Source organism: Symphodus melops (genome assembly GCF_947650265.1).
Source record: "Symphodus melops genome assembly, chromosome: 7".
Classification (NCBI taxonomy): domain Eukaryota; kingdom Metazoa; phylum Chordata; class Actinopteri; order Labriformes; family Labridae; genus Symphodus; species Symphodus melops.
In genome coordinates this window covers 23711924-23737227 of record NC_136697.1, presented here as the reverse complement: position 1 = coordinate 23737227, position 25304 = coordinate 23711924, and the positions used below count along the sequence as shown (strand labels likewise).

The 25304-nt window shown below is 39.8% G+C and overlaps 2 protein-coding genes across 5 annotated transcripts in view; one reads left to right on the top strand and one right to left on the bottom strand.

The window, feature by feature from the left end:
• Positions 1-29: 29 nt before the first annotated feature.
• LOC306826921 (C-C motif chemokine 25-like) overlaps positions 30-25304 on the bottom strand; it is a 50520-nt gene continuing 25245 nt past the window's right edge. The window contains exons 2-6 of the mRNA XM_079348487.1: positions 2676-2734; positions 1915-1999; positions 1126-1243; positions 889-991; positions 30-683 (exon numbers count right to left, since the gene is read on the bottom strand). Of these exons, the coding sequence (XP_079204613.1) occupies positions 657-683; positions 889-991; positions 1126-1243; positions 1915-1978 (312 nt within the window). The 5' untranslated portion in view covers positions 1979-1999; positions 2676-2734 and the 3' untranslated portion in view covers positions 30-656. The remainder of the gene's footprint in view (positions 684-888; positions 992-1125; positions 1244-1914; positions 2000-2675; positions 2735-25304) is intronic.
• On the top strand, positions 11121-24177 carry ranbp3b (RAN binding protein 3b). 4 transcript variants are annotated; one of them, XM_079349284.1, is made up of 17 exons: positions 11121-11560; positions 14750-14763; positions 15159-15195; positions 15292-15369; positions 15482-15553; positions 16699-16764; positions 16969-17094; positions 17266-17375; positions 17699-17818; positions 18237-18337; positions 18435-18510; positions 18606-18702; positions 19445-19569; positions 19666-19786; positions 20606-20748; positions 22655-22850; positions 22954-24177. In XM_079349284.1, exons 1-17 carry the CDS (start codon positions 11539-11541, stop codon positions 22995-22997), a joined length of 1548 nt encoding a protein of 515 aa, XP_079205410.1. In that variant the 5' UTR covers positions 11121-11538; the 3' UTR covers positions 22998-24177. The 4 variants fall into 4 exon arrangements, with proteins under 4 accessions (XP_079205410.1, XP_079205408.1, XP_079205409.1 ...); XM_079349282.1 differs by having other exon boundaries at positions 14708-14763; XM_079349283.1 differs by having other exon boundaries at positions 11122-11560; positions 14708-14763; positions 16969-17061.

Genomic DNA, 25304 nt, shown 5'->3' with positions numbered 1-25304 from the left:
TACATGTGTATAAAAGCATTCAGTAGGCCTTTTAAAAGAGTTTTAAAATGTTTTATTTGTTGTTGAAATAAAGTCTAAAAAAGGATTTAGTTAAAAGATAGAAGAAAAAATTGAAATACTTATTGTACAAAAGTAGTAGGCTTGTAAACAATATTAATAAACACATTTAGTGAACCTTTTAGAGTTACACAAATATTGTTAGAAAGCCTTGGCTTAAAACATGTGAAGAGACAAACATAAAAAATACAGACAAGAAACAAAGACAGAGGTTTTTCCATTTCTATAAGACAAAAATTTAGACATTTAACAGCTTATTATTACATCGGTTATTGACATTTTGAGACATGAAGCAAACTCCATCTTATTTATTATACTATTTACACTCCATCACCATTAACCAAGCAGCTCATTGAATATCTGAGACCTCGAAGGGCGAGAAAATAGTCCCAAGCACGCTCAGTAAAGCAGCCATGATGTTTAAAACATTTATATGTAATGTGCAGTCAAGCTGGTGTCAGCAGTCCAACCCCGAGGGAACTATTAAACTTTGACCAAGCCAGAGTGAAAGAGAAAATAATGCTACAAGAGGTCCTTGACCAGCCTTCCAGTAAGACGCCATAAAACAGTTTGATGCTTTATGATAAGATTCCTCCTTCTCAGTGTCTGTGCTGATGTAGACGGTGCTGTGAAGAGCAAAGACAAACATTTCAAATTGTTAAAAAGAAAAGAATTTTCTTTAATTCTTCTGAACGTCTCTATTTTTTTGCCACTTAAAATATTTATTTAGGGAAAATAAACTGAATGCGGTGACAGACTTGTCATTCGTTTTATGAACACAGGGATCCCTGTGATTTGATAAGTTGGATAGTATTTTCAGAAAGCACTCACCTTGCTGCCCTTCTTTTCCTTTCTGTCAACTCTCTTCATCAGCTCTTGCACCCAGCTCTCTCTGGGGTCCGTGCAAAACTCCCGGCCCTTCCTCATCGTGAAACTGGAAGTTAAGCATACAAACAGATGTTTAGTTTGAAAAGCCGGCTAAAATGAGGAACTCTGAAGTTGAAGAGAGGGATTGTTTTCAGGATTATTATAATTTTTTTTTTTAAACGGTTGAGCGTGTGTACTCACATCACAGCAGTCAGATTGCAGTCTCCATCTGGCACCTGCCATCTGTACTTCACCGCATGTCTCTGAACACCGTTGCCCATTTTTTTCACGTACCTCAAACAGCAGTCTTCAAAGGTCCCTGAGGGATGAGAAGCACAGCAACAATCAGTCCCATTACATTGTACAGTTCAGATGGAGGACCCCTTCAAGGAACAGCTTTTCCCACCAGACCTTTAGACTTTTACACCAATACGACCTCATAAAAAAATCTCACCCTGCTGTCTTTTTTTTATTTGATCAAATTTTCACTCACCAACTATCCTTATCTAGAAAAAAAAGAGAGGCTGTTTCGTCCGTGTGTTGTTAATCACATCATGTGACACCTATGACATAGATTAATTACAATATCTTGTTGCTGGTGGTCTTGTGTGTAAGTCATAGCGCTGCATTACTATAAATCTTTAAAAAAAAAAAAAATCCTCACAGGAGCTTTAATATTCACACAAAACCTCCCAGCAAAAGATTATGACACCTTTGTAAGTGTACATTGGCACTGTGACAAAAAAACCCAACCTTGAATGTTGAATCTATTATACAACAACATTTGTACAAAGTCCACTAAATCAAGTTATCAATAAAGAGGTGATTGTATCAGAGAGTGGATGTTGGACATGCTGAACAAAGAGACCTCATCCGCCCACACTTATACTTGCACGCAATAAACCAGCTTTGACCCTCACTTTATCTAGTTCATCAATCTGTTATTGCCACACATCTCCCCATTACCAGCTGTTTTGTAAATGATCTCACCTTGGGCCATCGTAAGACAGAGACAGAGTCCCATCAGCAGGAAGAACAGCGAGATGAACCGCATGGTGCAGATTGTATATCAGATCTGGAGGGAACAGGACACCAAGAGATTCACTGTTTACCTGCAGAGAGTCTTATCACACACTTTCCCCAAGTCCTGTTTACAACTTTGGACCTTGCACATATAATTGAAAACTCTCTGGATACGAACATGTGCTTTCTCTCTGCACCTGTATCTAAATTTATAACACTGTGACAGGTTTGAAATATGTGTCATTCTGTTTTTTATTGAATAAGGAAAGAAGCTGGTCGGAAACATCGACCAGCTCAAATGTATTGGCATTCAATGTTAAATCATTATAAAATAAATGTGACACATTAACTAACTTATAAATGATTACTTTGATTAACTGATAAAAACACAATAGAGGAATAAAAGGTACAGCAGTTTAGATTTCTTACATGAATCTGGTCGTTAGTACCACAGACGATATGTGTTAATGAATGATGCAGTCTGTGTAACCAGCACTCAAAAACGTTTAAACAAAACTTTTTACTTTCTCTTCACAAAAACTTTGAGTGACACTGCATATGAAAATGAGCTTTTTGGCCAATTAAGATGAGTGAAGAAAAGACGAGAAGTGAAGACAAAAGGAGTGAAGAGAAAAGTTGAGAAAATCCTGACAATAGTTGTTAGAAATGTAACGAAGCATTATTTGAAAATGGTGTCAATTTCAATAAAAGAGTTAAAGACAACTCACCTGAAATGCTGCACATGTATTTCCCCAGCTCTCTCTGTATCTCTGCCTCTATCTCTTCGTGTGTGTGTGTTTGTGTGTGTGTGCAGGTGAGACGACGGTGCTCTTATAAAGCACTCAGGACAGGGATCATATTTCCGCCGCTCTGCTTTGTACTCAGTTCATCTATCTCTCTTTTTTTTTTTCTTTTTCTGTGTCAACCCAACTTTGATGTGGGGGTGGAACAAGTGCTTTACAGCTATCAGATGACTTTGAGATTATCTGTGATTTATGTGCACATCTTCTTAGCTGGACATGATTCTTATGAAGCTGTTGTCATTCTTATTTCTCTTAACATATTTTAAGTAGTATGGTCGATCTTTATAAAACCCACTACTGAAACAGGAAACAGATCTCTTACAATACAATCTGTCTTTGCCTGAGGTTATTGTGATTGGAGTCCATCCTGTTACACTCTTAAAGGTTTAGTCATCCCTTCACAGTGACAGTTACATATTGAGAAACCCCTAAATCTGCAGTAATCCCTGCTGAAGGAAGGTTTTTAGTGCAATTAGTCCTTCAATACGGTTCTTAACTTTTGTACAAAATGTTTAACTGAGTAAACTCTGGCACTTCAGAGTGTCAGTGAATAAAGAGGGTAAAAAAACATCATTTTCAAACAATCAAACTTTTGTGTTCAAGCGTTGGAGCTCATCTGTTAGAAATCATTATACAGCACAGTGATATATGTTAGCTTAAGCAACAGATCAGGTATTTGCATCTTCTGTATTCATGCATGTTATTGTAAATGCAAACAATGTAACATATGGAGCAACTTGTTCATTTATAAAACATATCATTATCATTTTTATTAAATATCAAAATCACTTAAAATTGCATTTATAATGTGTTTGTCCATCTTTTTAAATACAAAACTAAATTCTTTGTGCTTGTCATCTTAGTCTATTTGTTGTACTGTAACTGCAGACCACTCATTGTGTTAGCTGAGAGATGACATGACAGACCATTACAACCTTGATATCTGCTGTGTATAAACAAAAACACAACTGAGACATATTCAGCCTATAACAACCAGCTTGTGATGGCTATAAGAAAAAGTGCAAATACAGTACATATAATATTTTACAGGTTTATTGATGTTGATGGCAACACGGCAAAATCCTACATGCTGATTGGCTATTTGTCTGGGCAGTGGAAGGGCTTATGTTTAGCTATCTTGGCATTTAAATGTAGTACAAGTGGAGGGCAAATACACAAGTATAACATTTTCCATTTACTTAAAAGTTAGTTGTACAGGTTGTGTATAGATATAGAGGTATAAAGATTGGTGGAAACTATTGATGGGTATACAAGTGTTACAAAGGTTGCCTTTCTATAAACCAATTAACCTTTGTCCTTTGGATGCCTAAAACAGGCGGGAAACAGGCAGTGACATCCTTTCAGGGTCTTAGTTCATAGAGCAAAACATTACAATCATTTTTCCCTCCTCGTGTCACAGTTTATTCATTAAGCTGAACAATATTATATTGCATACTGCAAGTCATCAAATGTGTGGAAAACCTTAGCCTAGAGAGAATTAGTTGATGGGCAGTATAAAGTGAAATGTTTCCTGTTGCTCATTTACTTTTAATTGTGTGTGGAAGTCCCCAGATACCACACATGTGTTTTATTTGGCCATAAAAATGTTTATCTCTGAACTCTACATCTGAGAGAAATGTTTGTTGGCTACAGATTACTAACATGGAGTATGTCGAAATCTAAATCTAATGTCCCATTTGAACAAACATAACTCGTCCATGTGCTGAAGTTTGTAGTCTGTTGAAGCGGTCCATACATAAATCAAAATGCCTACAGTTAAAGGAAAACATCATTATTCTGATTATTAATCTGTTGATCGTGTCTGTTTTGCTTGTCAGTTATCTCAGGCAACCCTGACTCTGATGTGGGAAACATAAGTTATCAAATGTGGATTATTCTTCCACTAATAACAATCTGACAGTTGAGATTTTTGAATTAAAAACACATGTCTGAGTTGCATTATCGCATATCCACCATGAAAGGCTTTCACTTTTTGATTCCTGAAAATAAGCCAGTTTTCTTTTCACTGTGTCTTTTGTTGAAGCTTTTGTGACAGATATTAATGAGCTCTGAACGCCCGTTTGGACATCTGATAGCGTTGCTCACTGTTTATACTCCTGACAGTACTCCCATCAAAACAGCATGCTAAAGTCCAATGAAGTATTTCCATGACCTGCCCCTTTTCATTTCCTATGCCCGCAAGTTACTTCTTTAAGGGTTTAAAAAAAATTTCAAATAGTTTTTTTTTTTGTTTTTTTTTAAGAGACTTTCTTGCCTTTCAGGGTAAGGCAGAGGGGATTCTGGTGAGACACATCGTCGCTTTGTTTCAACACCAGTCGCTGTCCAGTGTCTGCGGTGCTGCTCTCACTGTTCCATCGGGGAAACATTTATGTGTAAAAGTCACAGCCCTCCCCATCTGACAGGGTAAACTTTCCATTGTGAAGGATTTGTCAATGAAAGATATTGAAAATGTCATGAAATTTCCTGGCGCGCATGTGTGAAAACACCTACAGTACAGAGTGATGAGACCTGTGTTATATTTCTTTGCCCAAAGTACACATCAAGTTTGTATACATCATCTATTTGTTTTATGAATAGTATAAGGAGACCGGGTATGAGACAGCAACAAAGTTAAGATGACAATGTTTCCTTTATATTAATGCTACATGTAGTTCAACATTGTCACTGCATCAACAGAAGAACACACTGGTGTCCCAACAGTCACATACTGATCTGACTTCATGCTTTGTAGGGAGAAAAAATCCTGCTAGAGAGGTGTTAAAAAATGTCACCATTTGTGTTCACTCATGAAGCTCACCTCAAAAATGTCAAGACATTTCCAAAAGTAGTTTTTTTGTGTGTGTGCTAACAGCTGGGGACGACGGTGTTAAAGCGAGCTGAAGTCTTAGAACACATGCATTACATCCCACTTTAGGAATATGCAAACGTGTTGTTCCTTCCAAGTTGCCACCCAGGCATTTGAAGATTTCATGAAAGTTTAATGTGCTGTGATTTACACACAAATTGCCTCAGTCGTTTTGTGCGATTCTGGTCTTGCTGGCTGCTGACAGTTAGGTCTACACATTAAAGAGATCAGATTACTCCCTGGAAGGACAAACTGTAACTTCAAAAAGGAAAAAAACAATAACATTGGCTGTCATGATCTCTATTACTGGATGTGATTCCATAATAAAAAAATATCTTGATGGATTAATGGCAGTCAAGATGATGGTCTACTGCCGATGGCACTTGGACTCATGTCATGTGATGACATGCATGTGTTGTTTTCTTCATACCTTTCAGACAATGTGATATGTCGTTTTTTCTCATGGTGGCTGTCATTGTGCATGCATACACAAGGAGACATCTCCATTAATCTGTCTGTGTGAACGTTGACTTTGGCACACGGTTTATTAAAAGCTGCAACACAGATGAAGACAGATCATCCCCACATCCTGCAGACTGAATAATGAAACTGATTTAAGTTTAACATGTGTAGCAACCATCCATTTGTAAACTGTATGAGCCTGAAAAATGAAGACATTGAATCAAACGTGGAAAAAAATAGAAAGCTTCTCACATAATCACCTCATCTGACACTTACCACCTGGAAGGGGTTACAGGCTTAGAATATAACCATAAAAACGATTTATTTAACCTTTAATTAGCCAAGACAGAAAACTCATTGTGTAAATTGTGTTGCTGCCTGTCTTGGCTTTAGGACTTTCTTGAAAATGTATTTTTTTCTCAGTTTCATTTAAACAACGAGCAGCCTCACAGACAAATAAAATAAAATACACTATTAGACACTAAAAGACACAAGTAACACATTTAAACAGCATCTGTCTGTGAAGATCATCGACAGACACTTTTAGGAGAACAGCTACAGCTGGATGTGTCCGACTCCAGGTCATTTAACATCCTCTTAAAACCACCCAATGAGAGCATCTCGTTTAAGTCTCAGCTCTTTCTTTTATGACTTGTTCCAAACTTAAACGTCTTTTTCCCCAGTTCAGTTCGGACTTTTGGAACAGACAGTAAGAAAAGATCCTGAGCCTGAAGATTATGAGTCCCTGTACTCTTCTGACCTCTGTAGACTGGGTATTATTTATCGATCAGTTGATTAAGCAAAATGTATCCTCATTGCTCTTTTTCTTCTATAGCCCCCCAATTTACTTTCAGAAATATGCACTAACATGTATGTGGAGTAAAGTTACTACTTGGTGAGCGTTAAGCTTTCAGGCATGCTATCATTACAAGTGTTGACTTTCTGATTTTGCCCTGAACATTTGACATGTGCGACACTGAAAGAAAGAGAATAAGTGAAGCTGTTTTGGTTTTAAAGAACAAGCCAAGCGCTCCTGACAGATTATGTGGTAAAAAGCACAAACACAAGCAGAGGCTTGTTTAAGCTGTGCCTGAAGGGAAATTTGAAGAATGATTCTTTCTGAAACCTTGGTTTCAGAATTGTGCAATTCAAACTCTTGTTGGAATTGCACAATGTACTCTATGCTGCGTCCCATAACCATGATGTTCTTAAACAAAGGTTTTGAGTAGTATACAGACATAGCTTAAAGTCTGCTTTAAACTAAGTAAAGTATGCAACAAATGTAATTTCTTAAATTGATTTTGAGTAACTGAGCCTTACCAAACATTAAAACATCTGAGACGATAGAGACGGACTAACTTTGTCGCTGTCAATATTGCACCATATGAGCGAATATAAACAATGTTTTTCAATAATACTGCAAATTTAGATATTTAAAAGACAGATGCCATAAAGCTAGATGTTTTTTATTCTAATGTTAAATTTTATGTCCTAGAAGTGCACTATGTAGTGGTTTAACACCAGAAAGACAATGTCATCGTCCTGACTCTTGTAATACAATCATCAAATGACTGCTGCCAAATGTCGATATTTCAAGTTGAAAAAGGACTTTAAACAGGCTTCCTTTTGTATTCTTCAGTTAATCAGATATCATGATTTTTTTCATTGTCTTGCAATACACGAGTTATCAATGAATTGCTATGTTAACATCATTTATCTTGGGCGGCTGTGGCTCAGTTGGTAGAGTCGTCGTCTCTGGACGGAGGGCCATGGGTTTGATCCACAGCTCCTGCAGCAGCATGTGTGATGTGTCCTTGGCAAAGACCCTTAATACCCAACTTACTGCTTCGTTGACAGTGTGTGAATGAGTTTGGAAGTTACTTTTGGTGGTCTCACTGCACAGCATACATCAGTGTTTGAATGTGAAGTTGTGACATATGGCGTAAAAGCGCTTTGAGTCAAAAGACTAGAACAGAAATAAACAAGCTGAAGTTTATTTACCATTTATCTTGGGCCAAGCATAGCTTACTGTATCTTATCATATCATGTCGAGTGGTGCAGTATCGTAAGTAATACAACAATTCCCCTCCTATAAAATAGAGATAAAAACAATAAATAAAGGTACAAGTCCATACATTTTCATATCATATGCATAGTTAGTAGGACACGACCATGTGAGAATAAACTACATTTTTAACAGAGCATGTTTCAAAATTATATTCATCATCTGCAACAAGTTTTGTGTTAACAGCAATAACACAAAATGATTTGATTTTTTCTATATTTAAAAAAAAAAAAAAAAAACTTCAAAGAAAAGTAAAGCCATTCAAAATAGTAGAAACGTTGACATTAACTTTTTAACAGGTTGTGTTAAAGAATAATATACAGCTTGAAGAGGCCGACTTCAGGCTGTAAATGAAAGTGTGCCCTCTGGTGGTACTTGAGGCACACTGCATAGGCTTTCAGTTCAGAAACAACCATGCAAAGCAAGGCAGATCTCCGGCTGTTGGTACACATCACAAAGTTGTAATAATATATGCTCAAACTGTTGAAAAAAATATCGAAGATTACCTAAGATTAGGTCCAAATCTATACGTGTCTTGTTGTTCTATCTATCTGTCTGTATGTTTCATTCTGAAAACACATTAGCTTGGGTGCTGTTGTGTGTGCCTGTAATCCAAGTTCCCGGGAGGCTGAAGCTGCATGCAGACTGTTTATTTTTTGGGGGAACAGCAGTAACTCAGTTTGCAGGGCCTTCGGTTGGGAACCGGAGGGTCACCGGCTCAAGTCTCAGTATCTGACTGGTCTGCAGACACACCCGTCGCTATCGGCGGGCCATAGGGGGCCGGGCCCGCCCGCATAAATGCTTTTGCCCCCCCCCCCCCCCCTTTTTTAAAACTTAATATTGTATGATCATAGATGCAAATTATGTTGCATTCTTTATCAGTAAACCATCAAAAATGTAAAGAAACAATGGTGTGATTGTGTTTGATGGGAATTTACACTGCAACAGCCTATCACGGACTGACTAAAAGTTCACTATGTAGTATGGGGAAGAGGATCTTCTTCTTCATCAATTGATTTTATGACTGAGCAAAGAAAACAAACACATTTTCTTCAGAAATATGGATCAAAACATTTAGGTAAGAAAATGGGTCGTAGGTGCACTGTCACTGCGAGCTAAGCTTCATTAGGCCTTTTAAAAAAGTCCTGGGACCAGATTGTCATGTGTTTGACTTCATGTTCACGAGTGAAATCGGTTCTTGTGTGGTGTGTTGCTGTTGCCGTGTGGCCGCACACAACACACTGTACGACCAAAACTGTAAAACAAACGATTATTTATCACCGTGTGTGGTCTCTAAAGTTTGGGAAATGGCCGACAATTTTAAAATCCTGCCGTGTGAACCAGCCTTAAGGTAAATATAGATTGAACATGAGGCCATGGGTGTTCTTTCAGTCACTTTGCGTCTGATCTAGGCAGCGGAGAATTTGTATGAGGTCATGTGACTGCCTGGCTCTGTTTGATTGGTGAAATGGAGTCAAACGTTGTTAGTGGCTACGATTGGTGAAATGGAGTCAAACGTTGTTAGTGGCTACGTTTGATTGGCAAAAAAGAGACGTGAAATAGCCTTTGGTGGACGGCTATGTCGAAACAAAACAAACCATACTGAAAAACAGAAGAATAAATATAAAAGTAGCAAGCATGTATCTCACTGTAATGGAGTAAAAGTCTTGTTTCTTCTTCACAAATATACTCAAGTAAAAGTAAAAAGTATGTTGCATTAAAACTACTCTCACAAGTACAATTTATCCAAAAAGTTACTTAAGCTGTGCATACTAAAGGCTGGTTCACACGGCAGGAATTTAAAATTGTCGGCCGATTTCCCAAACTTTAGAAATCACATACATGGCGATAAATAATCCGAAGTTTTACAGTTTTGGTCGTAAAGTGTGTGGTGTGCGGCCACATGGCAACATCAACACACCACACACGAACGAAGGAACGAAAGAACGTCCCCCAATCAGACAGGAAATCTCCCAAAACTGTTTATGACCTTTGTCAGTTTGCTTCAGGGTGAGCATCACAATGCATTGCTACCTACAGTTCTTAACTGTTTTAGATCAAAACAGTATTTTAGTGTTGAAAATTGGCCATAGTTGAACAGCAAGTGCTTTCAATACAACTTTCAAATAAAGCTTATTGTTTTCTTAGTGCAAATACTTGTGATATCTTTCTGATATCGTGGTGCAATACCATCACACTATAGCCGACATTAACATAACATGCATAGTTTACCTCGACAGTGTCTCTGTCTCTCTGGATTACTTTGCTTGCTAATTTTGTTTTGTAATGTAGCATCAAAGACTGTAAATATTACGCGCAGCATACACCCACAAATTGTGATTAACATTACAGTATAAAAAAACCCATCTCCTTTGTCAACCAAATGAAATTGTTGAGTTAAATTATTCGCACTTTCTTTATGTGTTCTGACCAGACAATAGCTGCTGAATTCAAAAGCAGAAAAAAGGCGCAAAAATAACATGAAGTGCTCGTCAACTAAAAACTGGCTAATTCTATTGAATTGGATAAATTAAAAATTCTCTTAATTTAGAATTACATAAACATAAAGATTAATGCAACCAATATAATCAGATACTATCTTAAACATTTTTGTTTGAAAGTTACATACATACATTATTTGAGCCTCACAACCAGCTCAGGAGCGCTTGCTTTGTGCAGCCCCGTCACTCTGACATCTCTCCATCCGTGCATGTCCATACAGAATCCTGTCTGTGCATGTGTCTATTTGAGCCTGTGTGTAGCATGTCAGTATTTGTATACACCTGAGTTAATAAAAACATATGCTTCTTCTTCATCCTTTTTGCTCATGAACCATCAAATCTCTGAATCATCATCATCATCCTCATGTCTCGTTCTGGTCTCACCGCACAAGGCCTGATGGTCTTCTTTGATGACATCTATCATCAGGACCACAACGAGGATGCCAACCAAGCCGTATCCATGACAACTGCACAAACGCCTTCCTTCCCCTGAGGGGTTTGCTGAAATAGTTGTCTTTAGATGCCCCCTGAATCTTTTTAGGGGGGGAAACAAAAAGCTCACAAGAAGCCTATGTTAATCATTATTTTACTTGTGCTATTCACAGTGTAGCCTTTATTTTATAGTTCATAAACTTTGATGACATTTCTTTCAGGGGCCTTAGCTGTTTAGGTGGAAGCCTAAATATAATAAAAAATATCATGATCATGGTGACATTAATGGTCTGGTAATATCACTGTGGCCTAATTCAAGGGCACATGAGGAGCCGGGACTGCTTGCTGCATCAGGGAACCGGCGGGCAATGTGTCGTCTCGTCTGAACACTGAAAACATTTCTTCTTCCTCCGCTCGTGTTATCTGCGCGGTGGGTTGTGGGTGTGTGAGCGTCGAAGTAAAATGGCGGACTTGGCAAACGAAGGTGAGTAAGTGGCTGTAAGAAAAAAAAACAATAGAGATACGGAGCCGGGAGAAAGGTCGCACACGTTGTCTGCATATTTGACGCCTTAAACGAAGCTGGTCGACAAGCATGTTAACAGTCAGTTCGGGTGAATTGACGGCGTCGCGGCGTTTACAAGACTACAGCGTTAGCATGCGGGCTAACAATGCTAACGGCTCGGGCGGTGGGTAATACCTGGAGTGTCTCGAAACGCCCTCGTATATTGCTGCTTGTCTACTAGCTGTCTTTACCTCTCATAGCGCTTAGCACCCCGGCTATTTATAGGCTAGTGTTTATTACCCCGTTGTAGTGAGCTAAAAGACCCCGCTGTGCATGTGAAAATAACGCAAAGTGGGCCAAGACGCTCAATAAGTCCCTGTCATAAAGTTAAAACACATAACGCATTGCATGAGTGCTTTAAAAAACTCCTGCATGTTTTGTGTTTCTTCAGTTAGCATTCACTTGCAAGATTGCTTGACGTCCATTTAGGCGCGTAGAGAGGAAAAACATTAACACCCCCCACCCCCCGACGTTGCTTTTTTTTAAAGGCTAATCCCTGCTACTTTAAAAAAAATCCCCTTTCTTTCTGTTTAATTAGCATGCCATTGCAATGTCCTGATAAGCGTTGTTGGGGTTAATCAAGGTGATAATATGTGTGTCATTTGCCTGTCAGTCGAGATGACTCATGCGGGATGGAGCGCATTAGCAGGCTAACTATAGCGAGCTAAGCTACATTAGAGAAACAACCGGCAGTGCCGACTATTTCCTGGAGCGGGTCAAGCTATATGGTGTAAACGCTAGCTGGGGAAACATAAACCGGGAACATTTCGGACTGCTTGAATTTCGGCCGTGAGCATCAGTGGTGCATGCTTGAATTGTTGCATACATCAGTTAAGATAGCTGATTGCAAGCCTTACCGAAATGTGAAGCTACGTGTTAAATATAGGTCACAGCGTGTGATCATGTTTTCTGCACATAACATAGTTGCATATATAAACAGCTAGCATTAGCATGAGGGGTTATGTGTTTAAAAAAAAAAAGGTTCTGGTTGGTTGGGGCTGTTTTGATGTTGGCGCATGCTTGTGTGGTCCGGTATAACGATGCTACACCTGCTCAGGCCCAAACTCAGACAGAGCAAAACCTTTGTCTGCTACATGATAGGATTACACAGGTTACCGTGTGCAGGTAGACGAGTTAGCTGGGCTGAGCTGACATCATGTTATTACCTGGCCTGACAATTGTTATCCAGTCTCTCAGTTGCTTTTTGCAGTGGCATGATCTGAATCAATGACCCAATATGATAACGAGGTCTAACTGACACAAAAGGATGAATGGAACTCTCATAGCTTTTTGATTAATCTTTTACTATTGTGTTAGTGCATACATTAATATTTGATTATTTTTTTTCCATAAGTATTTTTTTTTTTTTTTTTGCTGTGATTCAAGATCTCATTTCCCAAGACAGCAACATTAAAGTTTAAGAGAAGATGGACACTTAAATCAATTTTTCAATCAGAAGCGTTTGGCAGAGAAATGCATAGAGAGGTCATAGATCATTTATCCTGTTTTTTTTTAATTATTTTTTTTAAGTGCTCCAAGCGTCTTTGCGCATTTCTTACACATAGGGTCTTGTCCTGCTCCGCTTTATTGTATAGATAGATGGATGGATGTACTTGATTGATCCCAAGCTGGGAAAGTGTGGCGTTACAGCAGCAGGACATCAAACACACAATGTTAGTAACAAAACAAAACTGTAACTTGTTGCTTTGATTCTCGTGCCTTTCTGCTCTTTTGATACTATTACACAGAAAGCTAAAGATGCTCAAATAACATAACTCACATTTGTAAATGTTTCACTTGATATTCAGTCATCGTCACATCAGGTGATCCTTGTAGCCGGAGGCTTACTGATGATGATGACGAGTATCACAACAAAAATGTATGACCGCATGGCTGCAGAAAATATGGAAACAAAGGTGTGAGAAGCGTCAGTTTTTGACACGAGTGCTGCATCTCTGTCAGTGCTTTTACGGAAGGGACAGTCGAGTCTCTCTCTCTTTTGTGCACGTGGCGATTTATCATTGAATAAGAAGCAAACAAGACCATCAGCAGACAGATGGACTTTTTTTCTTGAGTTATTTTTAAAGCCTGAAAGTAACTGCTGCCACAGGAGAAGTGTCAGTCGAAGTGATTAACATCCACCCTGCAGAAACTGTTTCCTGTTTTACATTTCTCACAGCAGAACTCCTTAAAGAGTGATACACTTGACTTTTGAAAGACAACAGGATGAGATTTGTTTTTAAGACAGAAATGTGTCTCACACACATGCAGGTCAAAGTAAGCTCAGAGATCCGAGGTAACCCTCGGTCCACTGGGGTCCCAGAAAGGTTCACCTGCCATCTTCAGTCGCTTATAAACTCACAGGTGAACTGAAGCTATTCAGCGTTATAGAAATCTATTTGCTCGTGTCACCTTGGTCATATCATTCTCACACGGCCATCTTTTACAAAACAGGTCTTAGCTTTACTTCAGTGTTTGATAAAAGCAGCCACTTTAAGTTTCTGACCCACATTTTGCATCCCTCACAGTCTGTGAAATATAGGGAGGGGGGAATGTAAAGATTTTTTATTTTAAGCCATTATTGGAGAGACAGGACAGTGGATAGAGATGGAAATCATGGAGAGAGCGAGGGGGGGGGGGGGGGGGGAGGAGCCACCACATTCAAATCTAACCTGGACCGCCCGCTTGAAGGACGATATCCTCCGGACATCAGGCCGTGCATTAAACACTGCGCCACCAGCTCCACAAATGCAGGATTTCTATGAATATCTTCCCATGATTTTGGTTTTTATATGATATCAGCGGTGGTGTGTTTTATCGCTGTGCATTGAATTCTTTAGTGTGGTTCAGGGCTTGATGATTATGCTGAGACTGTACATGTATAAAACATTCTGGATTTACCACAGCTCAAGCTGTCACTGTTTTCAGAGAATGATGGAGCTCAGAGAGGATTTTATGAAACCTTTAGTTTTTTTTTCTACTGTTAACTATGAAAAAGAAGGAAAGGAGCAGGACTGCTGTACACTTTGAAATTGTACATCAATGACTAGCCTCTACTTCTCTTAACAGACAAGCCTGCCATAGCGCCCCCTGTGTTTGTTTTCCAAAAAGATAAAGCACAGAAGGTAAGTTTCTCTTCAGGAATATGTATGTTGTGTTTGTCACATTTTATGACTATGATATTTTGGTCAGCCTGGACTACAATTTTTTTTCAAGTACACATTTCAAATGTTTCCATATTAGCAGATTTCTAAAGGCATGATGAACTGTCAAAAGAAGTCGAGTTTATTGTTTGCTTCATTTTCTTTTTTTTGTCGCTGTATTTTCTCATTAACCTGAAAATCTCAAATGAAATACACAAAAGAAAAGTCCACTTGATGTTTTGGAGATCTTTCTTGAACAGCTCCAAACGAATTACCACTGATCTCGAGCCTGATGCTGCCTGTTATTCTTTTGTTTGGGACTTTTATTTAAGGGTTACTTGTTGTAAAATCTAAGTGCTAATTGTGTTGTCTTGCAGCGATCTGCAGAGGGCTCGAGTGCAGAAGATGGAGAAGGTAAACCTAACACTGAACCGGATCCCATCCTTTTGTTAATCATCTTTCTCTCGTACAGTTATTTAAACTTCATACTTTTTTTTTTTTCACTCGTAGATTCAGATAAAGACGAAGGAAGCTACTGCCCCCCTGTGAAAAGGGAAAGGACCTCGTCGTTCCCACCGCCACATTCTGGTGAGAGCACATTGTGACTAAGCAGAACATTTGTGTGCTTTTTCTTGGTTCTTGCTTGTGGTGTACGCATTGATTTGTATGCTGAGTGCAATGCCTGTTTGCTACTTTGCAGTTCCCAAGAACAATGTATTCATGCCCTCAAGTTTCTGCCAGTCCCCGACTGGGAACTCTGACTCTGAGCCAGGTAGGCATCAAGACCACCATTAGTGTCTCTTCTCGGCTTTTAGGCCCCTGCCAGTGATCAGCTCACTTTCAAAGGTCAAACATCGTACTTTTTTTTCTTTTTTTTTCAGTTTTGGTGGGAAAGAAATCATTAAACAGCTTCAGATTAATAATCAACAACTTTAGGATTTCATGTCACAAACCAGCTCTAGTTGACTTGAATGTGAGCGTGAGTGGAGGAAAAAATCCACAGCCATGTGTTGTTGTTGTTTTTTTTTTTATAGAAAAGATCTGACATAGATTACATGAAGAATTCAACCAACAGCCTGTGTCAATGTGGTTTATGTTATAAGCAGCTGAAAGAGGGGCCATGATGTGTTTGGCCAAAAGGTGTCAGTTCTGAATGAATGCTCTGAAGAAGAGCGTCTCCTTATCCCCAGTAACTGTGGGAAGGAGTCTTCATTGTTGGAGCATTATGACTTAATACAACCTGTGATCAAGTCTGTACGTACTGTAGTTAACTTCTGAATGATGACTATTTAAAATGACAAGATCAGTTTGGAAGCAAATTCTGAGTTGGTGAAATAATGTATATGATGCCAATATTGATATCGGTAGCAGCGAGGGCAATCGACCATAAAGTCCCCGGTGTTATCTGCTTGTATTTGGCTTTAATTTGTGAGATGAGACAAAAAATGGAGGAGGAGTTTAAACCACCTGGAGCTTATTCTATATCTGCAGATCGATGCTACAGAGGTGTGATATGACAGGACAGGTATACAGACACTGATTGACTCACTTATTTAAAAGAACAAACACAATTCTTAGGAATAAGATATAAATGAAACGTTGTTTAACGTGAACGTTTGTGAGGCAGATTTTGGCCTCACTGATTAGGAATACGTCATGTCAGGCTATTAAAACCACTGAGCTGGAGAGCGAGAGGCAGACAAAGATCAGAGGCCCGAGGGCCAATGTTAGTGTGCAGGAGTTGGATCACAGCACAGCCCTCGAAGCTCTCACAGGGTTGCTGTAGTAACGGGCCTTTTGGTTTGAAAGGTGACGAGACAGAAGGAATGAACCCTTTATAAGTTGCTCTGTGACTCTTGGATCTTTTTTTATTTTTTTGTCTTAACGTCTGCCCTCTCCTGTGCTCCGCCTCATCAGAAGAGAAACCTGTGGGATTCCGTTTAAAGCCACCGACTCTCATACATGGACAGGCACCAAGTTCAGGTTTGTGTTTGAGGCTCTTGACCTTGTCCGTGCTATGTTGTCACACTGACTTTAATGAAATTGTAAAAAAAAAAAAGACCCTTCGACCCTTTTTCACATGTCCTCTATTAGAAATAGGCAGGGTAAAACTAGACTTGAACATGTAAACCCAAAACGTCTCATTGTGCTGTAAAAAAAGTTTGAGACAAGTTGGCTGTGTTTCAGGGGTCCCAAGTCAGAAACCCAAGGAACAGCAACGCAGTGTCCTCCGCCCTGCAGTTCTTCAGGCGCCGCCCTCTAAATCGCATATAGAGTCCAGTGAGTGCAGCTCGGAGTCCCCTGCACAAATAAGTAGCTTAACGAACATCACTATAAGATCATTGCTTTGTGTATATGTTAGTAACATGGATAGTGCATGCCCTTGCAGTCTTCTTCATGTGCTGTACAGGCTAAACCTCCTCTGGGACTGTTAAAAAGGAAAATGTGTTTTTTTTTTCTTCTTCTTTTTGTTTGCTCATTCAGATTCTAGTTGTGGAACCAACGGTGTGAAAAAATCCTCAGATGGGGCACTTGCGACCCCGTCCATTTTCCTGAACAACACAGAGCACTCGGCCGACCCAACAAAGTCGCAGGTGAGGAGTTTGTAAACGTCGGCCTGAAATAAGCCTGAGCTTGGAATTGAAGAACAAAAGCTGTCCGATCAGTCCAGGCTGTACTTCATGCTGCAGGCTTGTGCTTGTAACAAGGACGCATATCGAGTTTTGTTTTAAGAAGTTATGCAAATGTTATGCACCAATAGAATTGCTCGGATGCGGGTGAAATTTGCGAGTAAAAGTGACCTCTCAAAGGAGCGCTAATTGTATTATTGTGGGACTTGCATTATATTGACGATACAGAGTGAGATCGAGTTGACCCGAAGGATTTCATTCGCTCGTTTTTTTTTCTTTTTCTTCAGAAACATGAAAACGAGGAAGATGGAGTGAGTGATAACAAAGAGGGAGGTGAAACAGAGAAGAAGGATGCAGATGTAGCAATATCTTTTGTATTTGGTCAAAATATCAAAGACAGAGCAAAGGTGGGTTGTGTTTTATTAGTCATACGTTTCCTCTGATTTACAGTAAGCGTGCAGACTGAGCATGTGTGACACGGGAATTGGTAAAAGTAGAAGACGAGTTCTTAAACATTTGTGAGGATCCTCTGACCAATAAGTTAGCGTGCATTACTCTGCAGTTTATTTGTGATTCTATACACTTTAATACTGTCACTACATGAATGGTCTGCTTCACTTTATTAGAAGTGTTTTCTATGTGCCAGTGCATACAGGGCGGTGCATGTGTGTTAAATAGTGTTTTGTCTGTGGTCGGTCTGAAACTGTAATAGTAGAACTGTTTAGCCAATATTTAGACTTACTGCTCGATCACTTTCTATGTTGCATGTTGGTTTTTTTTAAGCATAAAAAACATTCACACTGATTTATTTATTTTTCTCTCTAGTTGGAAGAGAACAGTACAGAAGAGAAGTCAAAGGATGGTGTGCCACTGGACTCGAAAGCAGAGGGCACTAATTATTTCTTACAATACATCTCTACCCCAAGGTAATGACAGCGTCCGTTCTTTTCAGCCGCTCGTCTTCATCCATGATCCGCTTCCATCCCTTCTCTAAAGTCCGTTTCTTTCCTCTTCTTCTCGCAGTTCAAAAAAAGCCACAAACAGTACAGACAGTGGGGCAAAATTTGTTTTTGGGCAGAACATGTCAGCGCGAGTTCTGGTGAGAGTCGTGAGTTTATCACCTGCCACATTACAAAGACGTTAAGCTTTGAACAACTTCCAATCAATACCTTTTTTTGTTGTTGTTTTTTTTAGAGCCCACCAAAGGGCGAAGCCTCAAATGAGGAATTTAAAGAAGTCTTAGCTGCACCTGCTTCAGAGCCCTCATCGCAGGAAGCCACCCCAGAGAAAGGTAAAAACAAGAAGAGCCCTCCCTGATTTCTGACCGTGTATGATGTTTTAATAGTTGTTTTATGAGATTTAAGAGATAACCACAAATTACAGGTAACACAGAGTTAGGTAAACAGTTGTGACTGTAATCCTTAAAGTCAGAGTCACTGAATTATATCTTTCTATCTGCGGAGTTCAGCAAAATCTGTAGTGTTTACTAGAAGACCACCAAGAAATGAATTCTACATCTGTAGTTTGGGATGCAAAATTCATACCATTGGTTTGATGATTACCATTAAAACAATGGAGGCTATAATTATACACAGTGTAGTTTTTTTGTTTTGGTTTCAGAGAATGGCATTTCCTTTGTTTGGTTTCAATCATGAACTCAGACTGAAATGGCGAGGTCGCTGTGTGAACACAGCTAACACTTGATGGTTATTTTATCAAGCAAACACTCAAAGCTGTGTCACCTGGTGAGAAAATAATTAGCCTATCATTTCTAGGTGGGACTGACTTTTCTTTTTGTAAAATGACAATGAATAAAAAAACCCTCCTGCCTGGCACAGCTTTTCTTAATGCAGCCTGAGCAGCTCTGGTGTTAAGTGACTGAGTGCCAGCCGTAGCATGGTCACCTTTCAGACCGGGATAATCCCACATTTTGCAGATACTGTGCTTTTTTTATTTTTTTATTCAGACGTATCAATTAAGGATAAGTCTCCAGCGGGCCTTAGATTTCTCCTGACTGTATTTTATCTCCTTAGTGAACAGTGTGTCGGAGTCTTTGGAGGAGTCTGCAGCAGCTTACACCAAAGCCACAGCCAAGAAGTGCATCTTAGAGAAAGTCGACGTCAAAACCGGAGAGGAGTCGGAAAGCAACGTTTTACAGGTAGAAGCGAGCTCTCTTCATGCAACACATACTGTACATTAAATAGAAACGGCAGACAGCAGTACAGTTCCTGTTTGTATCACTCTTAAACTTCAGATGCAGTGCAAGTTGTACGTCTTTGAGAAGACGGCTCAGTCGTGGATAGAGAGAGGTCGAGGTTTGCTGAGGCTCAACGACATGGCGTCAACAGAAGATGGCACGCTACAATCCCGTCTAGGTAAACTCACCTGTCGAAAAAAAGAAAATGACTTGATCTCAGATGGATAAAAAAAAAAATCTGTAATGTTTTTGGGGCGTTTTTATCAAGTTTACAAAGCTGCTTTTGGCGATTGTTTGATCAGTGACATCAGAGTGCAATTCATAACCATTGCATTTTTTATCCGTCATTTTTCTGGAAGTAATTATTCAAAATGAAAATGTTATTTTGAGAGCCCTAAAATAATCAACTGTCTTTATTTACGGTTCAATGATCAGATTCCAAACTGATTTGGAAAAATGAGAGATAAAAAATATCTCTGTGAAAATCTACAACCAGTTCTTACAAATAGTGTGATCAGTACCTGGCTTTGAACACAAGGGGGAGCCCTTTCCTTTGCTGTCTCCATCTGTGAACAAGGCTTTACTTGACTCCACTGAAATCACTGTATATGCTTAAAGGTGAAAGAGGAAGTATTACATGTTTACTCATTGAAAAAGAAGAAATATCTGATTATTTAAAGAGTCTTCATTCTCTGAAAAGTGCGTCTGTTTTTGTTTGGATGTTTTTCAGACCAAAACTCTTATTTTAGACCTTAGTATCACGCTGGATAGAGATATCTGTAATCACTGTATTCAGGTTAACAAACATGTCATTAGCGCGTGACAAACTCAGCAGCTTGAGTCAGCTTGGACAGAACACTCGCTTGGATTGTAAGGCGGTTAATTTTATCTTTGATGACAACGAGTCGGAGAACAACAATCATGGAGTCAGGTAGAACAGGATGACGGTAAGAGAGATGTTTTCCTTTGACGTGTTTGTGTGTTTAAACTCTTCCAGTGATGAGGACCCAGGGCAGCCTCCGGTTGATCCTCAACACTAAACTTTGGCCCCAGATGCAGGTGGACAAGGCCAGCGAGAAGAGTGTACGAATCACTGCCATGGACACAGAGGACCAGGGGTTCAAGGTCTTCCTAATATCGGTATGTTTCACTAGAGCGGTCATTCCAGATGTGTTTGTTCACCACCTTATTTGCCTCTATGAAGGTTTATTCTCTGATGGACCCACTGCCCAACAGAACTGTAGTATTGTGAGTATTGAAAATGGCCGCATTCATTTCCCTGGAAGCCTTTGGCTCAATCTTAAAGGACAAAAAAGGCGAGGCAATCGGACAATGTCTCTGTTTCTGAATTGTAACCTGTCATCATGACTGCACTTTGCCGAAAACTGATCTGCTTATTGTAATTTATTTTTTTTCTTAACTTATTGTTCATAAACTGTTTTATTTATGATGTGTGCTGCTGCCCTCTTGGCCAGGTCACCCTTGTGAAAGAGATCTTGATCTCAATGGGTTAATTACCTGGTTAAATAAATAAAAGCATTTTTATCCGTGCTTGATCTCAGAGCACAGGGATGGTCTTCTGTATATCCGCGGATTATACTTAATGTGTCCTTTAGTTAATTAAATCAGGGATTTATCTCACTTTCAGTACAAATGGAATAAAAATGTCAAAGTTTTTCATCCATAAGCTGTTTGGAAAACAAACTCAGTGGGGTCCTGGTTTGTTTGAATAGAAACCTAAAGACAAGACGTGTGACCAGCAGAGCTCGGCGATGCGGCTGTAGACGAACTGTTGCTCTGCGTGTGTGTGCATGCACAGGGACATAGAAGTGCAGGGTGGCAGGACACCGCTCCATTAGCAAGAAGAAGCTATTTTACAAAGTTCATAGCTTTGTGGTCATGAGGGCGAATGAGCGAAGAGCCATGGCATGAGGCAAGACTCGGGCAAAGCTAAACAAATCACTTTCCTGTGTTTCTCCAAACCTGCTGCATAACAAGCACCTGTGGGGAGGGCGAGATGGAGAGGGAGAGATCAGCTGGATAGATCACATGGATATGAGTAGACGGGTAGATTACATGTTGGTGGCTATCTGATTGCAAAAGGCGCTGAAGTGAGGAGCAGGCTGAGGCTCTTGAGGTTGTGCACCGTCTCAGTAGTTTTGTTGAAATGTATTACATAACCAATCGTAGCTCACTGAACACCCAATATCAGAAAGTTTTCAAAAGCTCAATAAACAGTTTAAACACAGTTAAAAGGTTATTCTTAATACTTGAAGATAATAATTATTATGTACAGAGGATTATAAACAAGACGCTTATCGTGGATTTGGGTTTCCGGAGGCTTTAACACATTTAACCTACGGACTAATCAGTCCAATCGAAAGGCTTCACCTTTGTATTGCCAGTTCAAGGCAGGATCTTCATGCCTCTGTGACGAGGTCAGCAGCTTAGTGGAGGAACAAAGTTGTACCCCGAATGATCTGCCAGGCAGGTAGTGTAAGGTCCCAACAGAGGTGAGATGGGATCACGGTGAAGCGACGGAGCGAGTGAGGTGGATCAGCCCTCTGTGTGTGTGTGTGTGTCTAAATGTGTGTGTACGTGAAGCTCCGGCTGTTTGTTTACACGTTACCTCCTGTGCTCTTGAAAGCCATGACGCAGCGTCAAATAGCACACTGGGTCAGCAGTTTAAAGAACGGAGCGACGCACAGACTTGAGATCTAAAAAGGGCTCTGATGAGATGAATCATTTGGGGCAGGTCTAATGAGGACAGCTCCTGAAAGCACACGTCTCATCTCTCAGCTTTTTTAGGATGAAAATACTTTGCATTTAGTTTGTTCATCTGCTCCTGTTGCAGTCTGGCTTATTTTGTTTCGGTGAGTCGGCGTCTTGTTCATAGAAGATGACCGGTTTTACGTGACTCCTGATTTCAGCGTGTGTTCAGTTAGCATCACCTGTGTTGAAGCTTTTACTATGAATCATGTCCATGTGAGAATGTTTCATTCAGTGCAGCTGACTGGTCTCTCCCTCCGTGTCTGCTGTCTTTTAGGGTAGCTCTAAGGACGTAGGTCAGCTGGCTGCAGCGCTACATCACCGTATCTTAGCCCTGAAGAGCCGGGCAGAGCAGGAGCCCGAGACCCCGACGACAACCATCCCTAACGCAGAGGTACCGCAGTCCAACGAGGACGACAGTGACGAGGAGGACGATGCCTCTGCTTCAGCTCCAGCCTGCACTCCTGCTACGAGTCAGTGATTTTTATTGTCAGCCTCTGGGTTTATTGCTGCCGTTTGCTTGTTGGGACCACATCAGCAGTTTGTTTGGTGATATATATGTTTGTTCCTCTGCAGGTAATTCAGAGGGAGGAGAGAGCCAGGCAGCAGGGAGCACATAGCGTCACTCTTGGACAGCCTGCGTAGATGCTGTTGTTAAGGCATTTTGCTGTAGGCATCTCTATGGACACCCCTTGACCAACATGGGTCCTCCAGACCAGTACTTTTGGATATTAGAAGTCTAGCTCCAGGAAATAACCCCTCGTGCCGGAGTGTCTCACCCAACTCGTGCAGTTCATCTTCTCTGCATTCAGCGTAATATCTGGAGTCGTTTCTTCCTTCCCTCTCCTGTTTTGTGTTTTATTTTTGTTTTCGAGTATTTTTTCCTCTTCCCGATAGCAAAAATAAAGACTTCAAAGCTTTGGTTTGGGACTTTTCTGCTCATCATATTGATGAGTGTAAGGGTGTTTTCCTCTACATTTTAAAGTATGGCACATGTTAAGACTGCAGTTTCTACTTTGGGACCTTTTTACTCACTCTACAGTCGACCTCTGGATGCCACGAATCCAGAGGAGCTTGATTCACAGTGTATTTGACCAGTCATCAGTCAGTTGTTACTACATTGACTCCAACCTTCCTCCTACCCATCTCCATCCCAACCAGTCCGTGCGTTAGCTTTTGGCAAATGTAATTTATTTTGGATGGTCATTTTCATGAGGTATCTCGACACATGTGCTGTTTGTAATGGCGAGCCAAGACCACTCGAGTTGTCATTAATAGCAGTTTCTTATATTTCCTATTGACCTATATTATACTGAATAAAAGACTGAAACAAAGCAGTTCCTGCTTATGTGAGTTAATGATGCCAGGACAAAGAAGCCGAAGGAGTCACTTCCAACTTGCCTCTCAAATTAATACAATTTGTCATTCACCCTGTTTGTACATTTTATTTTTGTTTTTAAATCAAAAACTTTGAACACACGGTCTCATTTCTGCATGAAACTTGTTTCTTTTTTTTTTCTTTTCTTTTTAGCATCCCAAAAGTTTGTGTTGTTACATATTTTTTTTTATTTTGGAAATATACAAACTTTTTATCCATTTACATTTTGAAAACTTATTGAAATGAAGACTTTAATTTCATGTGTGGAAAATTTGAGTGATAACTGTAATACTTTTTTTGAATGTCATGTACATTTGAATATATCATTTAGTAGCGCACCATGTTTTCTCATCTCCTCCAACTGCCCCCTTTACAAAATAAACCCTTTTGGACTGACATCTCGGATGTTTTTCTGAAACCTACGTTTTGTTTTGTGTACAATTTTTCAACTTGAATCCAAAATTCTGAGTTTGGACTTTGTTAGAATGGTTTCATTTGGCCTTGTCTCCTTTAGATGTTTATGATCAGCTTAGAAAATGTAGGATGGTTCATCTGTTTTGTATTCATGTGTGCGATCTGGCCTGCAGGCTGGTGTTCGCTGACTGAGCAGGTGTCAGACCAGGACTTCCTTTAGTACTGAATGCATCCCACATGTTTATAAATATTTAATGCCTGTATCTATCCCAACAACCTGATGCAATCCTAAACATCCAAATGACTGCTTCCTCTTTATCAGACTCTCTGTGGTGACTCAGGAGGAAAGTATTTTCTACCATGTCGTATATAAACGACTGCAGCGGTGTCACCAAGGGAAAAAAAACCATTCAGCCCATAAATGTTGGTGCCATATAGAATCTATCAATATGAATAAATTACAGCTCTTACAGCCTTAAAAACCATTCATACTTCAAGATCTCTTTTTTTACTTCACTGAATTTTTTTTTTTTTTTTTTGAGTGTTTACCAGAGAGGTCTGCAAACGAGCAAACTCTATTTATACAAGACCTTTATAAACAAAAACCCCAAAGTGTTCTACGAGAACATGAACAGTAGGATAGAAGTGTACAACCCACAAAATTCAAGGAGGCAAAAAAATGTCAACACTTAGTTCCAGACTTGAGTAACAAAAACAAGATCATAATCGCATTTCATTTTCAACCTTGAAAAGCCAGAAGTCTCCGCTCAGAGAGAGAGAGAGACACCGACTGAGTCTTTGTCATCGGCAACGATATAAGACAGTCACATAATGATCCATCATAATATCTGACTCATTTAAAAAAAACCTAATATGTTGTCTCCATTTGTATCCTGCAGTCAACTTCCTCTTCCTCTTTAGTGATTAACTTCCTGTCATGTTGCCCTCGGTCCACATGAAGTAGTGACGAGGTGAGTCAGGAGTTTAAATACCACGCGAGTCAGGAGAACAATAAACTGAGTGACGGACCATTACTCAAAGTTCAGGCAGTTTCTGAGAGTCTCTGTAGAAAAGCTGCAGCTTTGACAATGTGAAGCAGATCCAAAGATGAAGTTTTCACAACTTGTCCACTCAA